The following is a 27,891-nucleotide window of genomic DNA, read 5'->3' as shown; positions in this document are numbered from 1 at the left end:
GAGAGAATCACTGACATGATGTCAGCGGGTCCTTTTGTGGCAGGGCTGAAATGCAGTGGAAATGTTTTTTGGGGATTCAGTTCATTTGCATGGCAAAGAGGGACTTTGCAATTAATTGCAATTCATCTGATCACTCTTCATAACATTCTGGAGTACATGCAAATTGCCATCATACAAACTGAGGCAGCAGACTGTGAAAATGAATATTTGTGTCACTGAAAACTTTTGGCCACGACTGTACACAATCACCCAATCTTAACACACACACACACACACACACACACACACACACACACACACACACACACACACACACACACACACACACACACACACACACACACACACACACACTCTCTCTCTCTCTCTCTCTCTCTCTCTCTCCTCTCTCTCTCTCTATCTCTCTCTCTCTCTCTCTCTCTGTGTGGTTACAGTAGGCTAACGTATGGTTTTAGGAACAGCTGTAACATCAGGCAGGATTTAGGCTACCAACTTCCTAGCCAGTTGTAGCTCAATCTTGGGTGCAATGATCACGTTCCCGCACTGACTGACTGTATGGAGGCTCATTGATTTACCGTTACGTTAGCCTACATGATACACTAGTAAGGTAATAAAATATATAGCTGTTGGCTATATTAGCCACGACTTACCGTTCTTTGTGCAGCTTCAAATGTCGAACAAAGTTAGAAATTGTTGTGCCTCCGTCAGTCATTTTCTTCCCGCATGTTTTGCAAGTTGCAATCCGGTTTTTGTTGATACAGCGTCGTCTTCATATCCGAAAATAATAATTTTGGGTATCATCTTTCAAGGGCTCCATCTGAATTCACCCGACGTTCCTCTGCACTGCCACACACAACTTTTTCTCAGCTGGCACAATTTCATTGGCTGCTGTCCGATTCAAACTGTAATCCGTTAAATGAAGAGTTGATGCGATGCTGACTGTTTTTAATAGCATCATTTTTAATATTTGAGCTTGGGGAGGGTATCAAGTCAGGTCGAGTCATAAGGCTCAAGTCCAAGTCAAGTCACCAGTCATTGGTGTTAAAGTCAAAGTCGAGTTGCAAGTCATCATATTTGTGACTCGAGTCTGACTCGAGTCCAAGTCATGTGACTTGAGTCCACACCTCTGCTTTACACACAATTGTTCTCTCAGATTATGTAGCTAAGATCTCTATGGAAGAATCTGAGTCTACAGTAAGATGATGATGAGGTAGTTCTGTATCCCAGCGGACATTATGTACTGAACAAAAATATAAACTCAACAATTTCAAAGATTTTACTGAGTTACAGTTCAAAACAGTCAATTGAAATTAATTAATTTGGCCCTAATCTATGGATTTCACATGACTGGAAATACAGATATAAATCTGTTGGTCACAGATACCTTAAAAGAAAATGGGCCTCACAATGGGCCTCAGGATTTCGGCACGGTATTTCTGTGCATTCAAATTACAAAATGCAATTGTATTCATTGTCCGTAGCTTATGCCTGCCTATACCATAAACTCCCCGCCACCATGGGGTGCTCTGTTCACAATGTTGACTTCAGAAAACCACTCACCCACACAACGCCATACACGTGGTCTGCGGGTGTGAGGCCGGTTGGACGTACTGCCAAATTGTCTAAAACGACATTGGAGGCAGTTTATGGTAGAGAAATTAACATTTAATTATCTGGCAACAGCTCTGGTGGACATTCTTGAAGTCAGGATGCGAAATGCATGCTCCCTCAAAACTTGAGACATCTGTGGCATTGTGTAGTGTAACAAAACTGCACATTTTAGAGTGGCCTTTTAATGTCCCCAGCACAAGGTGCACCTGTATAATGATCATGCTTTTTAATCAGCTTCTTGATATGCCACACATGTCTGGTGGATGGATTATTTTGGCAAAGTAGAAATGCTCACTAACAGGGATGTAAACAAATTTGTGCACAACATTTGAGTGAAATAAGCTTTTTGTGCGTATGGAACATTTCTGGGATCTTTTCTTTCAGCTCATGAAACATGGGACCAACACTTTACTTGTTGAGTTTATATTTTTGTTCAGTGTAGGTTGTGATGATGAAGCTTGTCTTTCAATGTTTTCAGATAGTGAGTGTGTGGGAAGGAGGCCAAATTGGTGATTGTCACTGTCACACCTGGGAGGCTGACACAGTCACTCTCTGTTTGCAGCTCAAACACATTTTACATTTTACATTTTAGTCATTTAGCAGACGCTCTTATCCAGAGCGACTTACAGTAGTGAATGCATACATTTCATACATATCATACATTTTTTTTCTGTGCTGGTCTCAGTCAAATGACGCTTGGCATGACAAATAAACACAAATCACAATACTTGAGGGGACATTTTGTGATTATCTGATTCCCTTCACCAGGGTTTGTTTTATTTAGAAAATGATCCTGTGGATAGGCAACGCTTTGTTAGGTCACCAGGGGCACAGTGATGGGAAGCGGTGAGAGGGACGGAGGGAGAGCAATGCCTGACAATAGAGTACCTGTGTGAGCCGTGTGACATGGATACTCACCCAGGGGGTGAGACAGAGCAGGGGAAAGGGGTGGATGGAGGGGGAGAGGGGGAGAAAAAAAAGGAGGATCAGATATCTGTCACCTGACACCTGAGCCCAACTAGGCCACTGACATCACTTTTACCTGCTGTAAGAACCGATGTGGCTCCGCCCACTAACTGATGTGGCCCCGCCCACTAATTTAGCATTTTTTTACATTACAAGCACACTACATGACCAAAAGTATGGAGCTGTTCCCCTCTTTGCTGCTATAACAGCCTCTACTCTTCTGGGAAGGCTTTGCACTAGATGTTGGAACATTGCTGTGAGGACTTGCTTCCATTCAGCCACAAGAGCCTTAGTGAGGTCGTGCACTGATGTTGGGCGATTTGGCCTGGCTCGCAGACAGCGTTACAATTCATCTCAAAGGTGTTCGATGGGGTTGAGGTCAGGGCTCTGTGCAGGCCAGTCAAGTTCTTCCACACCGATCTAGACAAACCATTTCTGTATGGATCTCGCTTTGTGCACAGGGGCATTGTCATGCTGAAACAGGGAAGGGCCTTCCCCAAACTGTTGCCACAAAGTTGGAAGCACAGAATGTCACTCTATGCTGTAACGTTAAGATTTCCCTTCACTGGAACTAAGGGGCCTAGCCCGAACCATGAAAAACAGCCCCAGACCATTATTCCTCCTCCACCAAACTTTACAGTTGGCACTATGCATTGGGGAAGGTAGAGTTCCCAAACCCAGATTGTCTGTCGGACTTCCAGATGGTGAAGCGTGATTCATCACTCCAGAGAACGCATTTCCACTGCTCCAGAGTCCAATGACAGCGAGCTGTACACCACTCCAGTCAACGCTTGGCATTGGCCATGGTGACCTTAGGCCTGTGTGCGGCTGCTCGGCCATGGAAACCCATTTAATGAAGCTCCCGACTAACAGTTCTTGTGCTGCCGTTGTTTCCAGAGGCAGTTTGGAACTCAGCAGCGAGTGTTGCAACTGAGCACAGATGAGTTTTACACCTTACGCGCTTCAGCACTCGGTGGTCCCGTTCTGTGAGCTTGTGTGGCCTACCACTTCGCGGCTGAGATGTTGTTGCTCCTAGACCCCCCATACTCAATTGAAGGACTGCAGACCGCACCCAGACCCAGAACAGGGTCAATACGGACCGTGGGTCCCAAAAAATAATTATAATTATTATTTATTTTACTCGGGCTTCGACCCCTGGTATCATATAAACACACATAAGACATGGAATAATGCGGAGAATTGCAGGAAATTAACTTTAAAACTGCAAAATTTGCTCTCCGCCTACAAGAGGGGTGTGAACAGTCTGGGTTTGCATGGGTTGCGAGGTGGGTGTTTGTTACTACGCAGATAAATAACATTATCCATCCAGACCTTTGCCACCTAGTGTAATGAACACGAGGGGAGACAGAGAGCTGGTTTCAAGTGCAGGGCACAGCAGGTGTTTATTGTAAAGGACCACAGGAGGAGGCAGGTAGCTGGGTCCAGGGGCAGGCAGAAGGTTATACACAAGGGGTCCAAAAGGGCAATAGTACAGGCAGGGAGAAGGCTAGTTATGTAGTCCGGGAGATCAGGCAATAGGTAGATCAGGAAATCTAATAGGCTAAAGTACAGGCAGGGAATAGGCAAAAGGCATTGTTAGTGAGGCAGGCAAAAACTATCATACACAGGAGGTGTGAATCACAACACAAATAGCACTCTGAAAGATGTTTGTCACAAACCAAACAATACCTCACAGTGATGGGGTGCAAAGACTTGAACTAAATAGTGTGTGGTAATGACATACAGGTATGTGAACAGGTGATTAGAATTCAGGTGATTGGGATCTGGAGAGTGAGCTGTGTTCAGGGGATCTAGATGTTTGAGAGTGTGAGCTGGAAAGTGGGCTGGAAAGTGAGCTGTGTTCAGAGGATCTATGTGTTTGAGGGTGTGAGTTGGAAGCAGACGTTACAGCTAGGACATTTGTGTGACCAGACCTTCTCAAATAGTACTTGAATACCCCTGTCCTAGACGTTTCCACTTCACAATAACAGCACTTACAGTTGACCGGGGCAGCTCTAGCAGGGCAGAAATTTGACGAACTGACTTGTTGGAAAGGTGGCATGCTATATCGGTGCCACGTTGAAAGTCCCTGAGCTCTTCAGTAAGGCCATTCTACTGCCAATGTTTGTCTATGGAGATTGCATGGCTGTGTGTTCTATTTTATACACTTATCAGCAATGGGTGTGGCTGAAATAGTCGAATCCACTAATTTGAAGCGGTGTCCACATACTTTTGTATATATAGTGTATGTCTTTTATGAGATAGTACAATAGTTTTTCAACAGTTTTGTCAAACCTGTTTTAAAAGGCAAAAGGCAAGTTAATACTTCACAAGAGAGATGAATCAGTCTGTTGGCATCTTTATTCACAAAGCATATCAAATAAATAACTGTAATTAAAGTAGATTGTAAGTGTAAAATGACCAATCCTTTTGGGTTTCAAAAGTCCTCACAGGGATAGTAAAAACAAGAAACATTCTGATAAGTGGGGACATTTTGCAGGTCCCCAAAAGGAAGAGGCTATTTTAGGCTTAGGAGTTCGGTTTAGGTTTATTAGTTATGGGTCCCCACTTGGATAGTAAAGCCAACGTGTGTGTGTGTGTGTGTGTGTGTGTGTGTGTGTGTGTGTGTGTGTGTGTGTGTGTGTGTGTGTGTGTGTGTGTGTGTGTGTGTGTGTGTGTGTGTGTGTGTGTGTGTGTGTGTGTGTGTGTGTGTGTGTGTGTGTGTGTGTGTGTGCGCGTCAGGAGTGAAGGTATACAAGGGTGTGGTTGGGAGACAGTGATATGTGACACACACTTCTCCTCCTCTGCTTCCCCCCCTTCTCCCTCCCTCTCTCTCTAACCCCCTGAAGGAATGTCTGGGTAAGGCAGCGACCGAGCTGAGGCGAGGTGCTTGTGTGAAGGTGAGAAATGAGTGAGGGCTGAGCACATGTTCTCATCTCACTGTGAAAGAGCCAATCACACTCCGGATACCACCTCGATGTCATAGCGATGTCATGCCGACACCAATAAATTAAGAATCAGATCTGTCCGTTATTTTTTATTCATAACATCATTACATACACATGCTGTCAAAAAGTCACTGACTACCAGCTGGCTGATGGAGTTTTTTCCAGAGCTGAGCAATAGTCAGGCATTCAGAAGCAATTCACAAGTTTTCAATATCAGGTCAAGTTTTGCCCCATCATTCTATGAAGAAATGTATATTCTAATAATGTACCAATGCAATGATTGTGAGATTGAGAATGTGAGAGAGAGGACTACCTTGCTGGAGAGCCATATGGTTCTGCTTAGCTGTGCTACTAGCCTACTGTTACTGCTGTATCCTAACTAGTGAAGGTTCTGATGAGGTTCTACTGCCTCCATGTTCCCGACAGTAATACTGCATCTTTACAGAGCTGCAGTGCAGGATGGGGAAATAGAATATGCCATATGAATATATGACTTGAAATGTCATCAAATGATTCAATGGTGTGTTGTTTCACATGAAATGACCTAGATACCGTGCAGTCGGATTATGAAGCAGATAATGTGGAGAAACGTGGTGTTTTCCTCAAACACATCTAATGTCTGACCTCTAATAATCACCACTTCCTGGTACACCTGAGCTATGGTGACCAGGAGCCCTACATTAGTCATTTCCATAGAACTTTGCCAAATTCAAGCCTGGGAGTAACGTTCAACTCATCCATGTCTCCCTGACATTTGAGCAAATAACATTTCACACCGGGAACAAATTATAGGAGAGAAAGTGATGCATCAGATAAATTCTAAAACAACAGATTACCATACTTCTTGTCAAACCTTGAGAAATGCAGGCAGGAACTCTTAACAGTTTTTGATCATTTGACGCCCTCTGGCGAAGGACTTTCCACACATCACCCTGCGGAGGAGACAGACAGTAGGCTGCAGCTGCAACCCATCTGTGTGACAGGCTATTGTCATCTCCAGAAATGCAAACGTTATTATCTATTTATGAGTCAGACATTCTGACATACATAATAAACGCAGCTATATGGGGGGGGGGGGTAGCCTGTGCGAGTGAGACTTTAATTGACACAAATCCTTATAGCCTCCAACACATCTCCAGTTAATCTCTAAATCTCACCTAATTGACGATAAACATGAACTGTATAGTATTTCTCACAAACCCGTGTTATTATTTTGAGGGAAAGGGGGCAGGTGGTAAACAAAGGATATCTTTGTCGCGGTTTCGGTAGGCTACGGCACCGATGCCCAATTGCGCGTCAGTGGTGCAATCGCCCCGTGAACACGGACCAATCACAGCGCGCCGAACAACGGGGAAGGGCGGGGCTTGATTCTCTGAGACTGCGTGCACCGCACAGTTTAGCCTACACCATCGATTACCAGCGAAACATTTCGGGATTGGAGTGTATGGTCGACTTGTTCAAAGCCAAGTTAATCCGGACGGAGAGACCTGGACGAATATTCATTGAAATCAAACGGTGATCTCATATTGGATGAGAGCCGTATGATATGTAGGATAGACCTAAAGGTTGGTTCTGTTTGTAAACTGCAGCAATGACCACCACTATACCTGCGAGGGGTCAAGGACTGGGCAGGTGTGTTACCTGTGGAGCACGTGGAGGGGCTAGCAAATGTGCCGATCAGTCACCCACACCTCTTTGCCTGTGTGTCTAGTTTATCCCCACATGGATGGATGCTACCCCGTAGAAACACAAAGACCTTCAGCATGGTGAGCCTGCCTGCCTCTCCGAGCCCACACCTTGCCGGTGTCCTCGCCGCAGCTTCGCCCTGAGCCCCAGGCTCCACCTGAAACCGTCATTCGGTCAGCCTATTCTAACCGGAGCACCATGGTGAGACGAGCAGCCACTCGGTAATCTACCAGAGTACCCCGATTCAACTCTCATTCTTCCCCAGTCTTTGTTGGATACATTTTGTCTGCCTGCGCTCTGGGTTTCCTTTGTAACACAGGGTTTACGCAAAGCCGAGTGGACAGGGCAGCAGAGCCGAGTGGACAGGGCAGCAGAGCCGAGTGGACAGGGCAGCAGAGCCGAGTGGACAGGGCAGCAGAGCGCCAGGGGTTCGGCAGTTCTTTGTTGTCGAGATGGCAGCGGGACCAGAGCGACCCGTGGCAGAGGCGCAGCAGCAGGAGCGGGACCAACCGCCAATTGAGAACGGCTTCATGTGGCTGGAGCAGACACAGGCCCCCAGGCTGCTGCCGCACGTCGACGGCTCAGTTCTACCGTCTCTCGGGGGATTTGGGAAACACCAAAAGCAGCTCGTGATCCTGACGTGGATACCGGCTTTATTTATCGGATTTAGCCAGTTTTCGGATTATTTCCTTTTGGCCCAACCGAACGGCACGTGCGTACAGCCTCTGGTCAACGGGAGTAATTGGACCATGGGATCTTTAACGTTACCGGTGACCGTCACGAATGGTGGCATTGGTACACCCGTGCCTTACCTCCCCCTAGACAATGGCACAGGAGGCGGTGTCGGTGACAGCGGTGGCATGCAATGTGCGTGTAAGGAGTGGAAGCTCGAACTGCAGACTGGACTCAGTCAGAACGTGGTAACCAAGGTAACAAGTGTGCACCAGATGCCATACCTCCCCTCTGACTGTTTCGGCATCTGAAAAAGCTGAACAATCATCAGCATCACTAACAGTGCATCCTATGCAACTATGGGGCACAAGCTGGTCTCAGTGGAGTTTAGTCTACCCAGCACCATGGACAGCACATGCACTCTGCCAATGTTCCATTCTGTACATTCTGTGCCATAGGCCTACTGTAAAACAGAGCACAGTTTGCCCTCAGAGCATACAGTAACTGGTGCCCACTCATTTTCAAACCACTTTCATATCTCAGCTGACCCCAGTTGGCATGATCAAAACACACTACACTTTGGAGTATAATTATCCATGCCAGCTAACTGAATGAATCCTACTGTGGTGTAGCCTATTAGGCCACTCTGTGATACTGATGAGAGTAGAGGATGTGATTATTGTACAATCCATCATAGAAGAAGTGTAGGTCTAGCAGGCAGTCTCTTTTTACCCCCAACGCATTGACCTGCATCTGAGCAGGTTTGACAAAATATACATTTAATCTCAAACAGGTACCTTCTTATATGAGATTAAGTTTAACTGTGTGTGTTGTTAGTATGTGTGATCCTTTCTTAGTGTTTTATTGTGTGTGTGTGTGTGTGTGTGTGTGTGTGTGTGTGTGTGTGTGTGTGTGTGTGTGTGTGTGTGTGTGTGTGTGTGTGTGTGTGTTCAGTGCCAGACATCTGCTTTCTCAGATAATGCTGGGTTTAAATAGCCCATTGATAAACCTATTACAGTAGACTTATCAATCGTACCCGATACTCATCTCTCTCTTCCCTCTTTCTCTATCTCTTCCTATCTCTCCCTATCTCTTCCTATTTCTCCCTATCTCTCCCTATCTCTCCCTATCTCTCCCTATCTCTTCCTATCTCTTCCTATCTCTTCCTATCTCTCTCTCTCCAACCAAGTTGTGCTTCAGGATCTTTTAGTTTTATCCCTAACAACTTATATGATTACTCTTTCTCTTATGTAGTTTGCTGTGTGATACTGTATCATATTGTTGATAAACATGTACAGTATTTATGTCCCTCTCATTCTCTTTCTCTCCTGTTGTTTGGTGTATTATTACTTATAAACTCAGCAAAAAAAGTAACATCCATTTTTCAGGACCCTGTCTTTCAAAGATAATTCGTAAAAATCCAAATAGCTTCACAGATCTTTATTGTAAATTGTTTAAACACTGTTTCCCACGCTTGTTAAATGAACCATAAACAATTAATGAACATGCACCTGTGGAACGGTCGTTAAGACACTAAAAGCTTACAGGCAATTAAGGTCACAGTTATGAAATCTTAGGACACTAAAGAGGCCTTTCTACTGACTCTGAAAAACACCAAAAGAAAGATGCCCAGGGTCCCTGCTCATCTGTGTGAACGTGCCTTAGGCATGCTGCAAGGAGCCATGAGGACTGCAGATGTGGCCAGGGCAATAAATTGCAATGTCCGTACTGTGAGACGCCTAAGACAGCGCTACAGGGAGACAGGACGGACAGCTGATCGTTCTCGCAGTGGCAGACCACGTGTAACAACACCTAAACAGAATCAGTAAATCCGAACAGCACACTTGCGTGACAGGTACAGGATGGCAACAACAACTGCCTGAGTTACACCAGGAACGCACAATCCCTCCATCAGTGCTCAGACTGTCCGCAATAAGCTGAGAGAGGCTGGACTGAGGGCTTGTAGGCCTGTTGTAAGGCAGGTCCTCACCAGACATCACCAGCAACAACGTCGCCTATGGGCACAAACCCACCTTCGCTGGGCCAGACAGGACTGGCAAAATGCTCTTCACTGAAGAGTCGCGGTTTTGTTTCACGAGGGGTGATGGTCGTTTATCGTCGAAGAAATTAGCGTTACACCGAGGCCTGTACTCTGGAGCGGGATCGATTTGGAGGTGGAGGGTCCATCTTGGTCTGGAGCGGTGTGTCACAGCATCATCGGTCAGAGCTTGTTGTCATTGTAGGCAATCTCAACGCTATGCATTACAGGGAAGACATCCTCCTCTCATGTGGTACCCTTCCTGCAGGCTCATCCTGACATGACCCTCCAGCATGACAATGCCACCAGCCATACTTCTCGTTCTGTGCGTGATTTCCGGCAAGACAGGAATGTCAGTGTTCTGCCATGGCCAGCGAAGAGCCCGGATCTCAATCCCATTGAGCATGTCTGGGACCTGTTGGATCGGAGGGTGAGGGCTAAGGCCATTCCCCCCAGAAATGTCCGGGAACTTGTAGGTGCTTTAGTGGAAGAGTGGGGTAACATCTCACAGCAAGAACTGGCAAATCTGGTGCAGTCCATGAGGAGGAGATGCACTGCAGTACTTAATGCAGCTGGTGGCCACACCAGAGACTGACTTTTGATTTTGACCCTCCCCCTTTGTTCAGGGACACATTATTCAATTTCTGTTAGTCACATATCTGTGGAACTTGTTCAGTTTATGTCTCAGTTGTTGAATCTTGTTCTGTTCATACAAATATTTACACATGTTAAGTTTGCTGAAAATAAATGCAGTTGACAGTTAGAGGATGTTTCTTTTCATGCTGAGTTTATTTAATACATACATTTCCCACTTCTCTCTCTGCAGTGGAACCTGGTGTGTGATTCGGCCTGGAAGGTTCACATCGCCAAGTTCTCTCTCTTGGTGGGATCTATCTTCGGCTACCTGGTGATGGGCATCCTGGCCGACTGGTACGCGATCCAGCATTCTCCTTCTCCATTTTGTGTCTTTGTGTGTGACAGTGGAAATTCCCTCCCACCGGGGCGGTAACTCGCAACTCTCCCCAACGTAACAAAACATACTCCAGAAATAGTGTCAATACCACTGACCCATAAAAAGCCAAGGCGTTTCTGGATCTGGGGCGACAGTACTTCTAGGTCTCAGCAAGGTAGTAGTGATGCACTTAGCCATCTGCTCCATGTGTTCTCATGTCTGTGTCTGCATCCCCACTCCCCCAGGCATCCAAGAATAGACAGTGTCTTATGAAAAACACCCACAGATCTCCCTGTTGAGTTGTTTGTGGGATGAGCTGTAGCTATAGCAACAGAGACTACTCTGACCCAATGATCTGCTGACCTCTAACCCAGGATCAGGTTGTAGAGGGAAACTGACCATTGGACTAATTTCTCTTTCCATTTCTAATTTTCTTTCTCTCCCATTCTCTCTCTCTCTCCATCTCTTTCCCTCCTATTCTGTCTCTCCATCTCTCTCTATTTCTCCCTCCCTCCCTCCACCCCACTCTCTTTTTTCTCTCTCCATCTCTCTTCCCCCTTCTATTTCTCTCCCCCTCTTTCTCTGTCTCTCCCCCATTTCTGTTTCTCCACCCCACTCTTTTTTTTCTCTCTCTCTCTCTCAGGTTCGGTCGTCACCCGGTCCTGATAGTCTCGGTGCTGTTCATGTTGGTGTTTGGTTTGAGTGTAGCGTTCTCCTTCAACGTGACCATGTTCAGCACATTACGTTTCTTTGAGGGCTTCTGTCTGGCTGGCCTCACTCTCTCCCTCTACATACTGAGTAAGTACACCTCCACTTCCTGGGATCTACTTTTGTTGTCTGTCAAAGACTGCCCAGAAAGCACACTGCATGGTCTTTCTAGAACGTAGGGCTCTACTCCACAAACGTACTTTTCCTCTTCTCCCACATCACTCCACCTCGAAGGTAGTACCTCACTTCTCTCTCACTCAGCTTTTTCCCACTATTCCTTCAACTCTCTCTCCACTCATCAAGCCTTCTCTGGTGTGTTGCTAGTCGTCCTTGGATGATGATGTGTCTCCTCCTGTCTGTCAAGCTGTCACCAGTCTCACCCCATGCTGCTCAATTCAATTTCAATTTAAGGGCTTTATTAGCATGAGAAAAATATGTTAACATTGCCAAAGCAAGTGAAGTAGGTAATAAACAAAAGTGAAATAAACAATAAGCAATAAAAATTAACAGTAAACATTACACTCACAGAAGTTCCAAAATAATAAAGACATTTCAAATGTCATATTATGTCTATATATACAGTGTTGTAATGATGTACAAATAGTTCAAGTACAAAAGGGGGGAAAAAAACATGAATGTGGGTTGTATTTACAATGGTGTTTGTTCTTCACTGGTTGCCCTTTTCTTGTGGCAACAGGTCAATAATCTTGCTGCAGTGATGGCACACTGGTATTTCACCCAGTAGATATGGGAATATATTACAATTGGATTTGTTTTCGAATTCTTTGTGGATCTGTGTAATCTGAGGGAAATATGTGTCTCTAATATGGTCATACATTTGTCAGGAAGTTAGGAAGTGCAGCTCAGTTTCCACCACATTTTGTGGGCAGTGTGCACATAGCCTGTCTTCTCTTGAGAGCCAGGTCTGCCTACAGCGGCCTTTCTCAATAGCAAGGCTATGCTCACTGAGTCTGTACATAGTCAAAGCTTTCCTTAAGTTTGGGTCAGTCACAGTGGTCAAGTATTCTGCCACTGTGTATTTAAAAAAAAAAAAAATTTACTCTGTACTCTCTGTTTAGGGCCAAATAGCATTCTAGTTTGCTCAGTTTTTTTTGTTAATTCTTTATAAGTAATTCTGTTTTTGTTTTCTCATAATTTGGTTGGGTCTAATTCTGTTTCTGTCCTGGGGCTCTGTGGGGTCTGTTTGTGTTTGTGAACAGAGCCCCAGGACCAGCTTGCTTAGGGGACTCTTCTCCAGGTTCATCTCTCTGTAGGTGATGGCTTTGTTATGGAAGGTTTGGGAATCGCTTCCTTTTAGGTGGTTGTAGAATTTAAATGTCTCTTTTTGGGATTTTGATCATTAGCTGGTATCAGCCTAGTTCTGCTCTGCATGCATTATTTGGTGTTTTACGTTGTACACTGAGGATATTTTTGTAGAATTCTTATGCAGTCTCTCCATTTGGTGTTTGTCTCATTTTGTGAATCCTTGATTGGTGAGCGGACCCCAGACCTCACAACCATAAAGGGCAATGGGTTCTATAACTGATTAAAGTATTTTTAGCCAGTTCCTAATTGGTATGTCGAATTTGATGTTCTTTTTGATGGCATAGAAGGCCCTTCTTGCCTTGTCTCTCAGCTCGTTCACAGCTTGTGGAAGTTACCTGTGGCGCTGATGTTTAGGTCGAGGTACGTATAGTTTTTTGTGTGCTCTAGGGCAACGGTGTCTGGATGGAATTTGTATTTGTGGTCCTGGCAACTGGACCTTTTTTGGAACACCATTATTTTAGTCTTATTGAGATTTACTGTCAGGGCCCAGGTCTGACAGAAGATCTAGGTGCTGCTGTAGGCCCTCCTTGGTTGGTGACAGAAGCACCAGATCTTCAACAAACAGTAGGCATTTGACTTCAGATTCTAGTAGGGTGAGGCTGGGTGCTGCAGGCTGTTCTAGTGCCCTCGCTAATTCGTTGATATATAATGTTGAAGAGGGTGGGGCTTAAGCTGCATCCCTGTCTCAGCCAACGGGCCTGTGGAAAGAAATGTTTGTGTTTTTTGCCAATTTTAACCGCACACTTGTTGTTTGTGTACATGGATTTCATGATGTTGTATGTTTTTCCCCCAACACCACTTTCCATCAATTTGTATAGCAGACCCTCATGCCAAATTGAGTCAAAAGCTTTTTTGAAATCAACAAAGCATGAGAAGACTTTTGGTTTGGTTGTTTGTCAATTAGGGTGTGCAGGGTGAATACGTGGTCTGTCGTACGGTAATTTGGTTAAAAGCCAATTTGACATTTGCTCAGTACATTGTTTTCACTGAGGAAATTAATTAGTCTGCTGTTAATGATAATGCAGAGGATTTTCTCAAGGTTGCTGTTGACGCATATCCCACGGTAGTTATTGGGGTCAAATTTGTCTCCACTTTTGTGTATTGAGGTGATCAGTCCTTGGTTCCAAATATTGGGGAAGATGCCAGAGCTGAGGATAATGTTAAAGAGTTTAATTATAGCCAATTGGAATTTGTGGTCTGTCTATTTTATAATTTCATTGAGGATACCATCAACACCACAGGCCTTTTGGGGTTGGAGGGTTTGTATTTTGTATTTTTTGGAGGGTTTGTATTTAGTTCATTCAATTTACATTGGAGAATCCAGTGGGTTCTGGTAGTCTTTAATAGTTGATTCTAAGATTTGTATTTGATCATGCATATTTTTTGGCTGTTTGTTCTTTGTTATAGGGCCAAAATGATTGGAAAGGTGGTTTACCCATACATCTCCGTTTTGGATAGATAACTAGGGACGCACAATATATCGGTAAGCATATCGGAATTGGCCGACATTAGCTAAAAATGCCAACATCGGCCCGATGTCTAGTTTAAAGCCGGTGTTCAAAACCGATGTCAAAGCTGACGTGCATACCTATATAACGTAGATAGAGGACGTAATGACACCACGAAAAACACAGTGCTACACAGAACAAAAGCCGAAAAATACTAAGCGCACACTTCCAACAACTTAACAAGTTCAAGTCGAGCAGTTATTTGAAAGAGTAAGAACATTTTTGCGAGACAACTCAAAGGTGAAATCCATTAACGGCAAGATAATGGAATTCATTGCCCTTGACAATCAACCGTTCTCTGTCATAGATGATGTTGGCTTTCGCGGACTGGTCGAGCACCTCGAGCCCCGGTACACACTACCAAGTAGGCGCTATTTTTCAGATGTTGCCTTACCGGAGTTCCACAGTATTGTTGAAACGCACATTCCTGAGCTACTAGCTTTGGGTGTCACTGCTATTATCTTCAAGACTGACATTTGGACCAGGGATGTCAGCCCCATGAGCATGCTGATTCTGACGGCACAGTGGGTCGATGAGGATTTCGTACTGAGGAAAGCCATATTGCTTGCTCAAGAATGTGCTGGTTTTCATACTTCTGCTGCCATTTCAATGGCATTTGAAAACATGTTTGAAACTTGGAAACATGAACACACTTCTAGCTCCATTCGAACAACTGACTCGAGAAATAAGCTCTTCAACTGTGTCTGCAGCAGGCGTGATACCCTCTGTCATGGCATTGAAACGCCTGCTCAATAAAACTGCCTACACAGACGTGGTGTTAAAACTTGCAAAAGTACAGAGGCTGTGTACAAGCAATTCGGTGGCATTCTCTCTGAGCCTCTTTATTGTGTCGCACCATGCTCGGTACAAGGACCGCTACTTTGATGCAGACAAGAAACAGGGTTTACGTGAAATGTTAGACACAGCTGGACAAGATGGAAACGGACACATTGACAGTGTGCACCGAGGAAAAGAGGCCACGGCCAGACAGAGTTGAAACTTCACTGCTTGACACGTATGATGAAATCCTGGTTGAGACTGAACAAATGAACAACGAAACAACGAAGTGAAAGAAATAGGTTTTGATTATGTTTTACTGGTAATGGGGACATAGGTAAATACCCCAAAAAATGCTTTTTGGTCAGTGTGTGTGTGTGGGTGTGTGTTTCAACTATTTAACTGTACTAGAATGCTTAAAAGGCCGCAATTTTTTTTATATCGGTTATCAGTATCGGTATCGTTTATTTTTGGCAAGGAAAATATTGGATATCGGTGTTGGCCAAAAATGTCATATCGGTGCATCCCTATAGATAACTCTTTTTGTTGTTGTTTGTTTAGTGTTTTCCAATTTTTCCAGAAGTGGTTAGAGTCTATGGATTCTTCAATTACATTGAGCTGATTTCTGACGTGCTGTTCCTTCTTTTTCCTTTGTCTATTTATTTATTGTTTAAGTGATTCACCATAGTAAAGGCGAAGGCTCAGGTATTCTGGGTCTCTATGTTTTAGGTTGGACAGGTTTCTCAATTTCTTTCTTAGGTTTTTGCATTCTTCATCAAACCATTTGTCATTGTTGTTAGTTTTCTTCGGTTTTCTGTTTGAAATGTTTAGATTTGATAGGGAAGCTGAGAGGTCAAATATACTGTTTAGGTTTTCTACTGCCAAGTCTACACCTTCACTATTACAGTGGAACGTTTTGTCCAGGAAGTTGTGTAAAAGGGATTGAATTTGTTGTTGCCTAATTGTTTTTTGGTAGATTTCCACAATACTTTCCTTCCATCTATAGTATTTCTTAATATTATTCAGTTCCTTTGGTTTGATGCCTCATGATTGAGTATTGCTCTGTTCAAGTAGACTGTGATTTTGCTGTGATTTGATAGGGGTGTCAGTGGGTTGACTGTGAACACTCTGAGAGACTCTGGGTTGAGGTCAGTGATAAAGTAGTCTACAGTACTACTGCCAAGAGATGAGCTATAGGTGTACCTACCATAGGAGTCCCCTCGAAGCCTACCATTGACTATGTATGTACCCAGCATGCGACAGAGCTGCAGGAGTTGTGACCTGTTTTTGTTGGTTATGTTGTCATAGTTGTGCCTAGGGGGGCATATGGGGGAGGGAATGCTGTCACCTCCAGGTAGGTGTTTGTCCCCCAGTATGCTGAGGGTGTCATGTTCTTGTCCAGTTCTGGCATTTAGGTCGCCACAGACTAGTTCATGTCTCTGGGCCTGGAAATGATTGATTTCCTCCTCCAGGATGGAGAAGCTGTCTTCATTAAAGTATGGGTATTCTAGTGGGGGGGGATATAGGTAGCACACAGGACGACATATTTCCCTGTTGAGATAATGCTCTCTGTCTCTGTCTACCTGAAGTGATAAACAACAACATTAGACTATGGGTATTGATTATATTCACAGCATTGTTAAACCTCAATGGTCTCTGATGTCTAGTTCGATGAGATACACTGCATGAATAAGATGATTAGCGTGAATCACTTACAGTCTTTGGTGGGGGACCTGACAGTGTCCTGTTTTGCTTTGTCCTTTATCTAAAGCTATGCCTGACTGCCATACTGACACCCAACCCCCTAACCACTGTTCCCCTCCCCCTTGATGGGGACATCAGTATATTCTAGCTTGTCCTTTATCTACAGCTGTTTGGCATACTATCCTCCTATTCTTTTAACATAAAACCTCCAACCCCCCCACCACTCTCCCTTGTCACCTAGGCCTTTTGGACTTTTCTCACCAGAGAGATTAGTCAGTCAGTTTGAGGGTGGGGTGGGGTGTGGGGGGTGCTGCTGTGTTAAGTCTGCAGCGGTATTGTTCACCACAGCAGGGGGTGGCTGAAAATGTCTTCTAAGCTTCACTAAAAACAAACAAACAAAATGGACGCCTCTTAGAGCTGTGGTGAGTCATACGGGGGTTTAATCTCTGATCTGTTGATACTGTAGAACTTTAACTGTTCATGTTGTTCCTGTTGTTATAGAGACTCTCACTATCCTTTATAATGCCTGTCCAGATAAATGCAGGGATTTTACGCTTCTATGGGGGTGATCCTGGGGGAAATGGTTTGAGGCTAACGTGATGAATATAGAATTCCTCCATTTTTTGTGGTGAACTATGGATGTGTTTTTTGAGAAATAGGTTATGGGTTTTTGTGCTGGTGAATGCATAGTCTCACATTAGCCAGATGAATGCTGTATGGTGTTGTTTGGGTGTTTGTCGCAGAGTTCATCAAACAAAGACTGTCTACAAACTCTGAGTCATGTTTTGTGTGTGTGTTTGTGTGAGGTCATTGTTACCAGGCCATACTAGAAGGGAGGCTAACAAAGCTGTTGTTTCCCCATCATGCCTTCCCATTTTTTCACCTGATCAGGTTCTGTCTCTAAAATCATAATTTCTTAATGTTCACATTCAGTAATCATGGATAAGACCAGCTGACATTGCTGTGTGTCACAAACAAAGACCGCACACACACATACACAGGCTCCTCGGCTCACGCATGCACGTACGCACACACACAGCCTCCTATGCTGACATAAGACAACCCTTATACTGCTGTTTGTCAGCTTAAATAGAAAAGTCCTTTAAATGGGATCCATTTCACTTGAAACATGTCTTAGTGTTGGTGTACATCTGAGACCTAACAGTCCTTCGGGCCCTGGCAGACACATGGCACCTCGGAAATAAGACTGATTATACAGTAGACATTCACCCACACACAACCAGCAGCTTGTAAACTTGATCTGAAATAATGCATTGAATAGGCACTGTTCTCTCACTGTAATTATACAGAGTGAGTGTGTGTGTGTGTGGGGGGGGGTTCTTCTATCCTTGTGGGGACCTAAAATCCCCAAAAGTCACCACAAGGATAGTAAAACAAGGAAAATTCTCCCTCGTGGGGACATTTCACACATCCCAATGAGGACAAAGAGTATTTTAGGCTTAGGGGTTCGGTTTAGGGTTAGGGTTACAATTATGGTTATGGTAAGAGTTAGTGGTTAGGGTTAGGAGTTAGGTTTTGTGTTAGGGTTATGGGTTAAATTTGGGGTTAAAGTTATGGTAAGGGTTAGGGAAAATATGATTTTGAATGGAAAAAAGTGTTTGGTCCCCACAAGGATAGAATAACATAGCGTGTGTGTGTGGAGAGAGAAAGAGATAATTTGTGTTAGTGAAAAACTCCTATGTTGTCTGTGCTTTATTGTGTAAATACAAGGTATTCAGAAGAGAGTGTACAGAGTGGACAGAGAATATAGCTACTGTAGCTATGCAGTGGGTTGCCATGGTACTTTACGATTTACTCTATGTTGTGACAAAAAAATGTCTTTCTCTGCTTGCATGAGCTGCATGTGTTATCATTTACAGTATAGTGACACACTGCAATATTTAAATACTCCATTGATGACCCATTTATGTAAATTAACTGAGCTGTATTGGTACTTGAACCTCATTGTCTTCTGTCACATGATATATACTGTCAGAGCTGGTAGGATAAAGCTGCATTGTTGTTCTTGTTGTTGTTATTATTGTTTGTCTCAGAGAGTAAGGAGTCGTACTATAGCATTTTGCCACACCCCAGTAGACATGCTCAAAAGGATTCATGTTAATAGAAAATAATAGCATATCGTTATTCCAAGGCTGCTATGGTAGTCATAGTATGACCAACAATGGTGCCGGAGAAGAAGGCTGACATTTTACGTGTCCCCAACCGATTGTGTTTTTTTGTTTGTTTATTTGCGTTGTTTGTCACTTATTTTTTTACTTATTTTGTATATAATGTTGCCGCTACCGTCTCTTATGACCGAACATAACTTCTGGCGGAATATTTTTTTTCCTTTAAACAGTCTGACGAGCCCGACGCGAATGATATACTGCTTTCTTGGGAACAGGCCCAGATCCCCATGACTTGCGTGAAGAGGAGGCGGAGAAAAAGGGGCCAGAGGGCGGGCTGCCATCTGAGAATTTTTAGGCAATCGAATAAACCCCTACTTCTTCCATTCTGCTAGCAATCGTGCAATCTTTGGAGAATAAAATCGATGACCTACGCGGAAGATTAAACTACCAACGGGACATTCAAAACTGTAATATCTTATACATCACAGAGTTGTGGCTGAACGACGACACTATCAACATACAGCTGGCTGGTTATACGCTGCACTGGCAGGATAGAACAGCGGCGTCTGGTAAGACAAGGGGTGGCGGACTATGTATTTTTGTAAATAACAGCTGGTGCATGATATCTAAGGAAGTCTCAAGCTATTGTTCGCCTGAGGTAGAGTATCTCATGATAAGCTGAAGACCACAGTACCTACCGAGAGAGTTTTCATCTGTATTCTTCGTAGCTGTTTACATACCACCACAGACGGAGGCTGGCACTAAGACAGCATTGAATGAGCTGTATTCCGCCATAAGCAAACAAGAAAACGCTCACCCAGAGGTGGCGTTCCTAGTAGCCGGGGACTTTAATGCAGGGAAACTTAAATCTGTTTTACAAAATTTCTATCAGCATGTTAAATGTGCAACCAGAGGGAAAAAACTCTGGACCACCTTTACAGCACACAGGGACGCATACAAATCTCTCCCCCGCCCTCCATTTGTGACTACAGTGACTAGATCAATAAAAAAGTGGTCAGATGAAGCAGATGCTAAGCTACAGGGCCGTTTTTGTAGCACAGACTGGAATATGTTCCGGGATTCCTCCGATGGCATTGAGTACACCACATTAGTCACTGGCTTCATCAATAAGCGCATCGATGATGTCATCCCCACAGTGACCGTATGTACATACTCCAACCAGAAACCATGGATTTACAGGCAACATCCGCACTGAGCTAAAGGCTAGAGCTGCCGCTTTCAAGAAGTGGGACTCTATGCCCTCAGATGAACCATCAAACAGGCAAAGCGTCAATACAGGACTAAGTTCGAATCGTGCTACACCGGCTCTTACGCTCGTCGCATGTGGCAGGGCTTGCAAACCATTACAGACTACAAAGGGAAGCACAGCCACAAGCTGCCCAGTGACACGAGCCTACCAGACGAGCTAAACTACTACTATGCTCACTTCGAGGCAAATAACACTGAAACATGCATGAGAGCATCAGCTGTTCCAGAAGACTTTGTGATCATTCTCTCTGCAGCCGATGTGAGTAAGTAACATTCACAAGGTCGCAGGGCCAGACGGATTACCAGGACATCTACTGCGTGCATGCGCTGACCAACTTGCAAGTGTCTTCACTGACATTTTCAACCTCTCCCTGTCCGAGTCTGTAATACCAACATGTTTTAAGCAGACCACCATAGTGCCTGTGCCCAAGAACACTAAGGTAACCTGCCAAAATTACTACCAACCTCTGTGCTTTGAAAGGCTGGTCATGGCTCACATCAACACCATTATCCCAGAAACCCTAGACCCACTCCAATTTGCATAACTCCCCAACAGTCACACTCCACATGGCCCTTTCCCACCTAGACAAAAGGAACACCTTTGTGAGAATGCTATTCATTGACTACAGCTCAGCGTTCAACACCATAGTGCCCTCAAAGCTCATCAATAAGCTAAGGACCCTGGGACTAAACACCTCCCTCTGCAACTGGATCCTGGACTTCCTGACAGGCCGCCCCAGGTGATAAGTGTTGGTAACAACACATACGCCACGCTGATCCTCAACACAGGGGCCCCTCAGGGGTGCTTGCTCAGTCCCCTCCTGTACTCCCGGTTCACTCATGACTGCATGGCCAGGCACGACTCCAACACCATCATTAAGTCTTCCGATGACACAACAGTGGTCACCGACAATGACGAGACAGCCTATGGGGAGGAGGTCAGATGATTGTGGACTATAGGAAAAAGAGGACCGAGCATGCCCCCATTCTCATCGATGGGGCTGCAGTGGAGCAAGTTGAGAGCTTCAAGTTCCTTGATGTCCTCATCACCAATAAACTAACGTGGTCCAAGCACATCAAGACAATCGAGAAGAGGGCACGACAAAACCTATTTCCCCTCAGGAGACTGAAAAGATTTGGCATGGGTCCTGAGATTCTCAAAAGGTTCTTCAGCTGCACCATTAAGAGCATCCTGACTGGTTGCATCACTGCCTGGTGTGGCAACTGCTCGGCCTCTCACCTCAAAGCACTACAGCTACAGAGGATAGTGCGAACGGCCCAGTACATCACTGGGGCCAAGCTTCCTGCCATCCAGGACCTCTATACCAGGCGGTGTCAGAGGAAGGCCCTAAAATTTGTCAAAGACTCCAGCCACCCTAGTCATAGACTGTTCTCTCTGCTACCGCACGGCAAGCAGTACCGGAGACCGGAGCGCCAAGTCTAGGTCCAAGAGGCTTCTAAACAGCTTCTACCACCAAGCCATAATACTCCTGAACATCTAATCAAATGGCTACCCAGACTATTTGCATTGCCCCCCCTCCCTCTTTTACACTGCTGCTACTCTCTGTTGTTATCATCCATGCAAAGTCACTTTAATAACTCTACCTACATGTACATATTACCGCAACTAACCGGTGGCCCTGCACATTGACTGTACTGGTACCCCCCTGTATATAGTCTCACTATTGTTATTTTACTGCTGCTCTTTAATTATTTGTTACTTTTATTTCTTATTCTTATCCCCAAAAATGTAAACTGCATTGTTGGTTAGGGGCTTGTAAGTAAGCATTTACCTGTTGTATTCAGCGCATGTGACTAATACAATTTGATTTGATTTAATAGGCTCTAGTGGGAACCAATTTGGAAAGATTTTGGGGTGGGAAAGGGCATACTTAGTCAGTTGCACAACTGAATGCATTCAACCAAAATGCCTTAATCTGCCTTAATCGAAATGTTCAAAGATATAGTTATACTGAACAAAATATAAACGCAACATGCAACAACGTCAAAGATTTTACTGAGTTACAGTTCATATAAGAAAATCAGTCAATTTAAATAAATAAATTAGGCCCTAATCTATGGATTTCACATGACTGGGAACACAGATATGCATCTGTTGGTCACAGATACCTTTAAAAAAAGGTAGGGACGTGGATCAGAAAACCAGTCAGTATCTGATGTGACCACCATTTTCCTCATGCAGCGTGACACATCTCCTTCACAGTTGATCAGGCTGTTGATTTTGGCCTGTGGAATGTTGTCCCACCCCTCTTCAATGGCTGTGCGAAGTTACTAGATATTGGCGGGAACTGGAACATGCTGTCATACACGTTGATCCAGAGCATCCCACACACGCTAAATGGGTGACATGTCTGGTGAGTATGCAGGCCATGGGAGAACTGGGACATTTTCAGCTTCCAGGAATTGTGTACAGATCCTTGCAACAGGGCCGTGCATTATCATGCTGACACATGAGGTGATGGCGGCAGATGAATGGCACAACAATTGGCATCACGATCGCGTCAAGGTATCTCTGTGCATTCAAATTGCCATAGATGCAATTTTGTTTGCTGTCCATACCTTATGTCTGCCCATACCATAACCCCACTGCCACCATGGGGCACTTTGTTCCCACTGTTGACATCAGCAAACTTCTCACCCACACGATGCCATACACATGGTATGTGGTTGTGAGGCCGGTTGGACGTACTGCCAAATTCTCTAAAACGACATTGGAGGCGGCTTATGCTTGAGAAATTAACATTAAATTATCTTGCAACAGCTCTGGTGGACATTCCTGCAGTCAGCATGCCAATTGCATTCTCCCTCAAAACTTGAGACATCTGTGGCATTGTGTTGTATGACAAAATGGTACATTTTAGAGTGGCCTTTTATTGTCCCCAACACAAGGTGCACCTGTGTAATGATCATGCTGTTTAATCAGCTTCTTGATATGCCACATCTGTCAGGTGGATGGATTATCTTGGCAAATGAGAAATGCTCACTAACAGGGATGTAAACAAATTTGTGCACAAAATTTGAGAGAAATAAGCTTTTTGTGAGAACATGGGACCAACACTTTACATGTTGCGTTTATATTTTGGTCAGTGTATATGCACGCACACACGCACACACACAAACACAGCAGAACATAAACAAACGCACAGTACATACGCCTCTCTTTCTTTAAGTACAGAACATTTGAGTGTGTGTATGCCATGCCGATGAAGGGAAATTGAAATTATATGGGTGTGTGTCCATGTGTGTCTGTGGGGTTTGCAGCCAGAGAAACACTCCCCTTATTTTCTTTCTGTCCCCCCTTCCCTCCCTCCCTGCTTATTCTCTCCACATTTCCTTGTCTTTGTCCAATTCCTCTCTCTGTTCTCTTTCCCTATCCATTCCACCCCTCCTCCTCTCATTCTCTCTCCCTCCAACTCATCCCCAAGCTTGTGTGGGATTCTTTCTAGGCTTATTTAGAATCTCTGATCTCCCTTTTATCTCGCTGTGCCACACTCACACACAAGGAGAGAACAATGCTTATTCAATACATTATTTCAGAACAAGAGGTCACAAGCTGTTGGTTGTGTGTGTGTGTGTATTTACTGTATAATCAGTCTTATTCCTGAGGGGCCATGAGTCTGCCAGGGGCCAGAAGGACTGTTAGGTTTTATATGTACTCAATCATTCTACAGTGTTAAATGTTGTGATCCCTCTCTCCATTTCTCCCTTCTCTCTCCCTCTCTCCATTCCCTTCCTCTCTCTTTTTCCCTTGTTGCGCTCCCTCCATAAAATGTCTCTCTATTTCTCCACGTCTCCCCTTCAATTCCCTCCATTTCGTCCTTCATAGAGAATGTGGGATGAAGAGGAAAAAAGAAGGGATGGAGTAAGAAGTGAAGAGAGGAGTAGAGTATTAGTGATAGAGAGAATAGAAGGATACAGTTAAATTACTGACTCAGCCGGAAAGAAGAACAATCATCCCATGTCCTGCCCTCCATCCTCCTCTCCCCCTCTCTTCCTCTCTCACAGGTGCCTATTATCCCTGACAGCTGCCTTATCACCCCCGCTATCCCTCAGACCTTCCACACTCAGTGAGTGGGTGTGGGGGTCAAGCCTTTTGTTATGACAGATTTCTTTAGCCACAGTCACAGTGTTTTCTCTCTCTTTTCTTTCTCTTTCCTTTCTCTCTGCAGCTGATCACTTTCAGCCCAAGTCAGAGGATTGCCTCCTTGTGAAAGGAGAAGCAGGGAACAGGAGTGGGACAGGGGAGGGGGTAGAGGACAGGGGAGGGGGTAGAGGACAGGGGGTATGGGGCGGGGGAGGGGGTAGAGGATAAGGGAGAGGTGGAGAACGGGGAGGGAGTAGAGGACAGCGGAGGGGATAGGGGAGAGGGGGTAGAGGACAAGGGAGGGGGTAGAGGACAGGGGGTATGGGGCGGGGGAGGGGGTAGAGGATAAGGGAGAGGTGGAGAACGGGGGAGGGGGTAGACGACAGCGGAGGGGATAGGGGAGAGGGGGTAGAGGACAGTGGGTGGGGAGTAGGGGGCGGGGGTGACAGCTTTTCTATGCTGCTGCCATATTGTTTACTATTATTGCTGATTATTATTACTATTAATCCTGCTACCAGTCACTTTCTCCTAATCCCTGCCTACATGTACATATCTAGACCACCTTTACTCCACACACAGAGACGTGTACAAAGCTCTCCCTCGCCCTCCATTTGGCAAATCTGACCATAATTCTATCCTCCTGATTCCTTCTTACAAGCAAAAACTAAAGCAGAAAGTACCAGTGACTCGCTCAATATGGAAGTGGTCAGATGACACGGATGCTACGCTACAGGACTGTTGTGCTAGCACAGACTGGAATATGTTCCGGGATTCATCCAATGGCATTGAGTATACCACCTCAGTCACCGGCTTCATCAATAAGTGCATCGACGACGTCGGCCCCACCGTGACCGTACGTACATATCCCAACCAGAAGCCATGGATTACAGGCAACATCTGCACCGAGCTAAAGGCTAGAGGGCTTGTCAGAAAGCATTTCTCTGTAAGGTCTACACCTGTTGTATTTGGCGCATGTGACAAATACAATTTGATTTCATTTAGAGCTGCCACTTTCAAGGAGCGGGACACTAATCTGGACGTTTATAAGAAATCCTGCTATGCCCTCAGACGAACCATCAATCAGGCAAAGCGTCAATACAGGACTAAGATTGAATCCTACTACACCAGCTCTGATGCTCGTCTGATGTGGCAGGGCTTGCAAACCATTACAGACTACAAAGGGAAGCACAGCCGAGAGCTGCCCAGTGACACGAGCATACCAGACGAGCTAAACTACTTCTATGCTCGCTTCAAGGCAAATAACACTGAAACACGCATGAGAGCACCAGCTGTTCCGGACAAGTGTGTGATCACGCTCTACGTAGCTGATGTGAGCAAGACCTTTAAACAGGTCAACATTCACAAAGCCCCGGGGCCAGATGGATTACCAGGACGTGTACTCAAAGCATGCGCAGACCAACTGGCAAGTGTCTTCACTGACATTTTCAACCTCTCCCTTACCAAGTCTGTAATACCTACATGTTTCATACAGACCACCATAGTCCCTGTGCCCAAGAAAGCGAAGGTAACCTGCCTAAATGATTACCGCCCCGTAGCACTCACGTCGGTAGCCATGAAGTGCTTTGAAAGGCTGGTCATGGCTCACATCAACACCATCATGCCGGAAACTCTAGACCCACTCTTTTTTTAAATGTATTTCACATTTATTTAACCAGGTAGGCCAGTTGAGAACAAGTTCTCATTTACAACTGCGAACTGGCCAAGATAAAGCAAAGCAGTGCGACAAAAACAACAACACAGAGTTACACATGGGATAAACAAACGTACAGTCAATAACACAATAGAAATATCTGTATACAGTGTGTGCAAATGAAGTAAGGAGGCAATAAATAGGCCAATAGTGGCGAAGTAATTACAATTTAGCAATTAAACACTGGAGTGATATATGTGCAGATGAGGATGTGAAAGTAGAAATACAGGTGTGCAAAAGTGCAGAAAAAAAATATGGGGATGAGGTAGGTAGTGGATGGGCTATTTACAGATGGGCTGTGTACAGCTGCAGCGATCGGTAAGCTGCTCTGGCAGCTGACGCTTAAAATTAGTGAGGGAGATATAGTCTCCAACTTCAGTGATTTTTGCAATTCGTTCCAGTCATTGGCAGCAGTGAACTGGAAGGAAAGGCGGCCAAAGAGGTGTTGGCTTTGGGGATGACCTGCTGGAGCACGTGCTACGGGTGTGGGTGTTGCTATGGTGACCAGTGAGCTGAGATAAGGCGGAGCTTTACCTAGCAAAGACTTATAGATGACCTGGAGCCAGTGGGTTTGGCGACGAATATGTAGTGAGGACCAGACAACAAGAGCATACAGGTCGCAATGGTGGGTAGTATATGGGGCTTTGGTGACAAAAAAGATGCCACTGTGATCGACCGCATCTAATTTACTGAGTAGTGTTGGAGGCATTTTGTAAATGACATCGCCGAAGTCAAGGATCTGTAGGATAGTCAGTTTTACGAGGGTATGTTTGACAGCATGAGTGAAGGAGGCTTTGTTGCGAAATAAGAAGCCGGTTCTAGATTTTACTTTGAATTGGAGATGCTTAATGTGAGTCTGGAAGGAGAGTTTACAGTCTAGCCAGACACCTAGGTATTTGTAGTTGTCCACATATTCTAAGTAAGAACCATCCAGAGTAGTGATGCTAGTCGGGCGGATGTGGGCAGCGATCGGTTGAAGAGTATGCATTTCGTTTTACTAGCATTTAAGAGCAGTTGGAGGCCACGGAAGGAGTGTTGTATGGCGTTGAAGCTCGTTTGGAGGTTTGTTAACACAGTGTCCAAAGAAGGGCCAGAAGTATACAGAATGGTGTCATCTGCACAGAGGTGGATCAAAGAATCACCCGCAGCAAGAGCGAACTCATTGATATATACAGAGAAAAGAGTCGGCCCGAGAATTGAACCCTGTGGCACCCCCATAGAGACTGCCAGAGGTCCAGACAACAGGCCCTCCGATTTGACACACTGAACTCTATCTGTTAGTGAACCAGGTGAGGCAGTCATTAGAGAAACCAAGGCTGTTGAGTCTCCCGATAAGAATACGGGGATTGACAGAGTTGATCGGGGGGGTGTGGAGCAACTGGTCTAAGCCCCTCCCCGCTTCTCCTTCACCCAAATCCAGACAGCTGATGTTCTGAAAGAGCTGCAAAATTTGGATCCCTACAAATGGCTTTTCTTTTTTTGTATACATTTCATTATCTTTCAACCTCTTTTTTTCCATTTTCGAATTAAATATACCTTCCTGCAACTATGATTCAATCTTAGTCCTGTATTGATGCTTTGCCTGTTTGATGGTTCGTCTGAGGGCATAGCAAGATTTCTTATAAATGTCCAGATTAGTGTCCCGCTCCTTGAAAGCGGCATCTCTAAATCAAATCAAATTGTATTTGTCACATGCACCAAATACAACAGGTGTAGACCTTACAGTGAAATGCTTTCTAACAAGCCCTCTAGCCTTTAGCTCGGTGCAGATGTTGCCTGTA

The 27,891-nt window shown here is 44.8% G+C and overlaps 1 protein-coding gene across 1 annotated transcript in view; it reads left to right on the top strand.

Annotated features, from left to right (window-relative positions):
* Positions 1-6,948: 6,948 nt before the first annotated feature.
* The window catches only part of LOC115158644 (solute carrier family 22 member 23), a 43,882-nt gene continuing 22,939 nt past the window's right edge, over positions 6,949-27,891 (top strand). Inside the window, exons 1-3 of the mRNA XM_029707829.1 lie at positions 6,949-8,140; positions 10,748-10,851; positions 11,517-11,671. Of these exons, the coding sequence (XP_029563689.1) occupies positions 7,664-8,140; positions 10,748-10,851; positions 11,517-11,671 (736 nt within the window). The 5' untranslated portion in view covers positions 6,949-7,663. The remainder of the gene's footprint in view (positions 8,141-10,747; positions 10,852-11,516; positions 11,672-27,891) is intronic.

Source organism: Salmo trutta, chromosome 22, assembly GCF_901001165.1.
Source record: "Salmo trutta chromosome 22, fSalTru1.1, whole genome shotgun sequence".
NCBI classification, from domain to species: domain Eukaryota; kingdom Metazoa; phylum Chordata; class Actinopteri; order Salmoniformes; family Salmonidae; genus Salmo; species Salmo trutta.
Note: the sequence above shows the minus strand (reverse complement) of the source record. Positions and strands in the feature narration are given on the sequence as shown.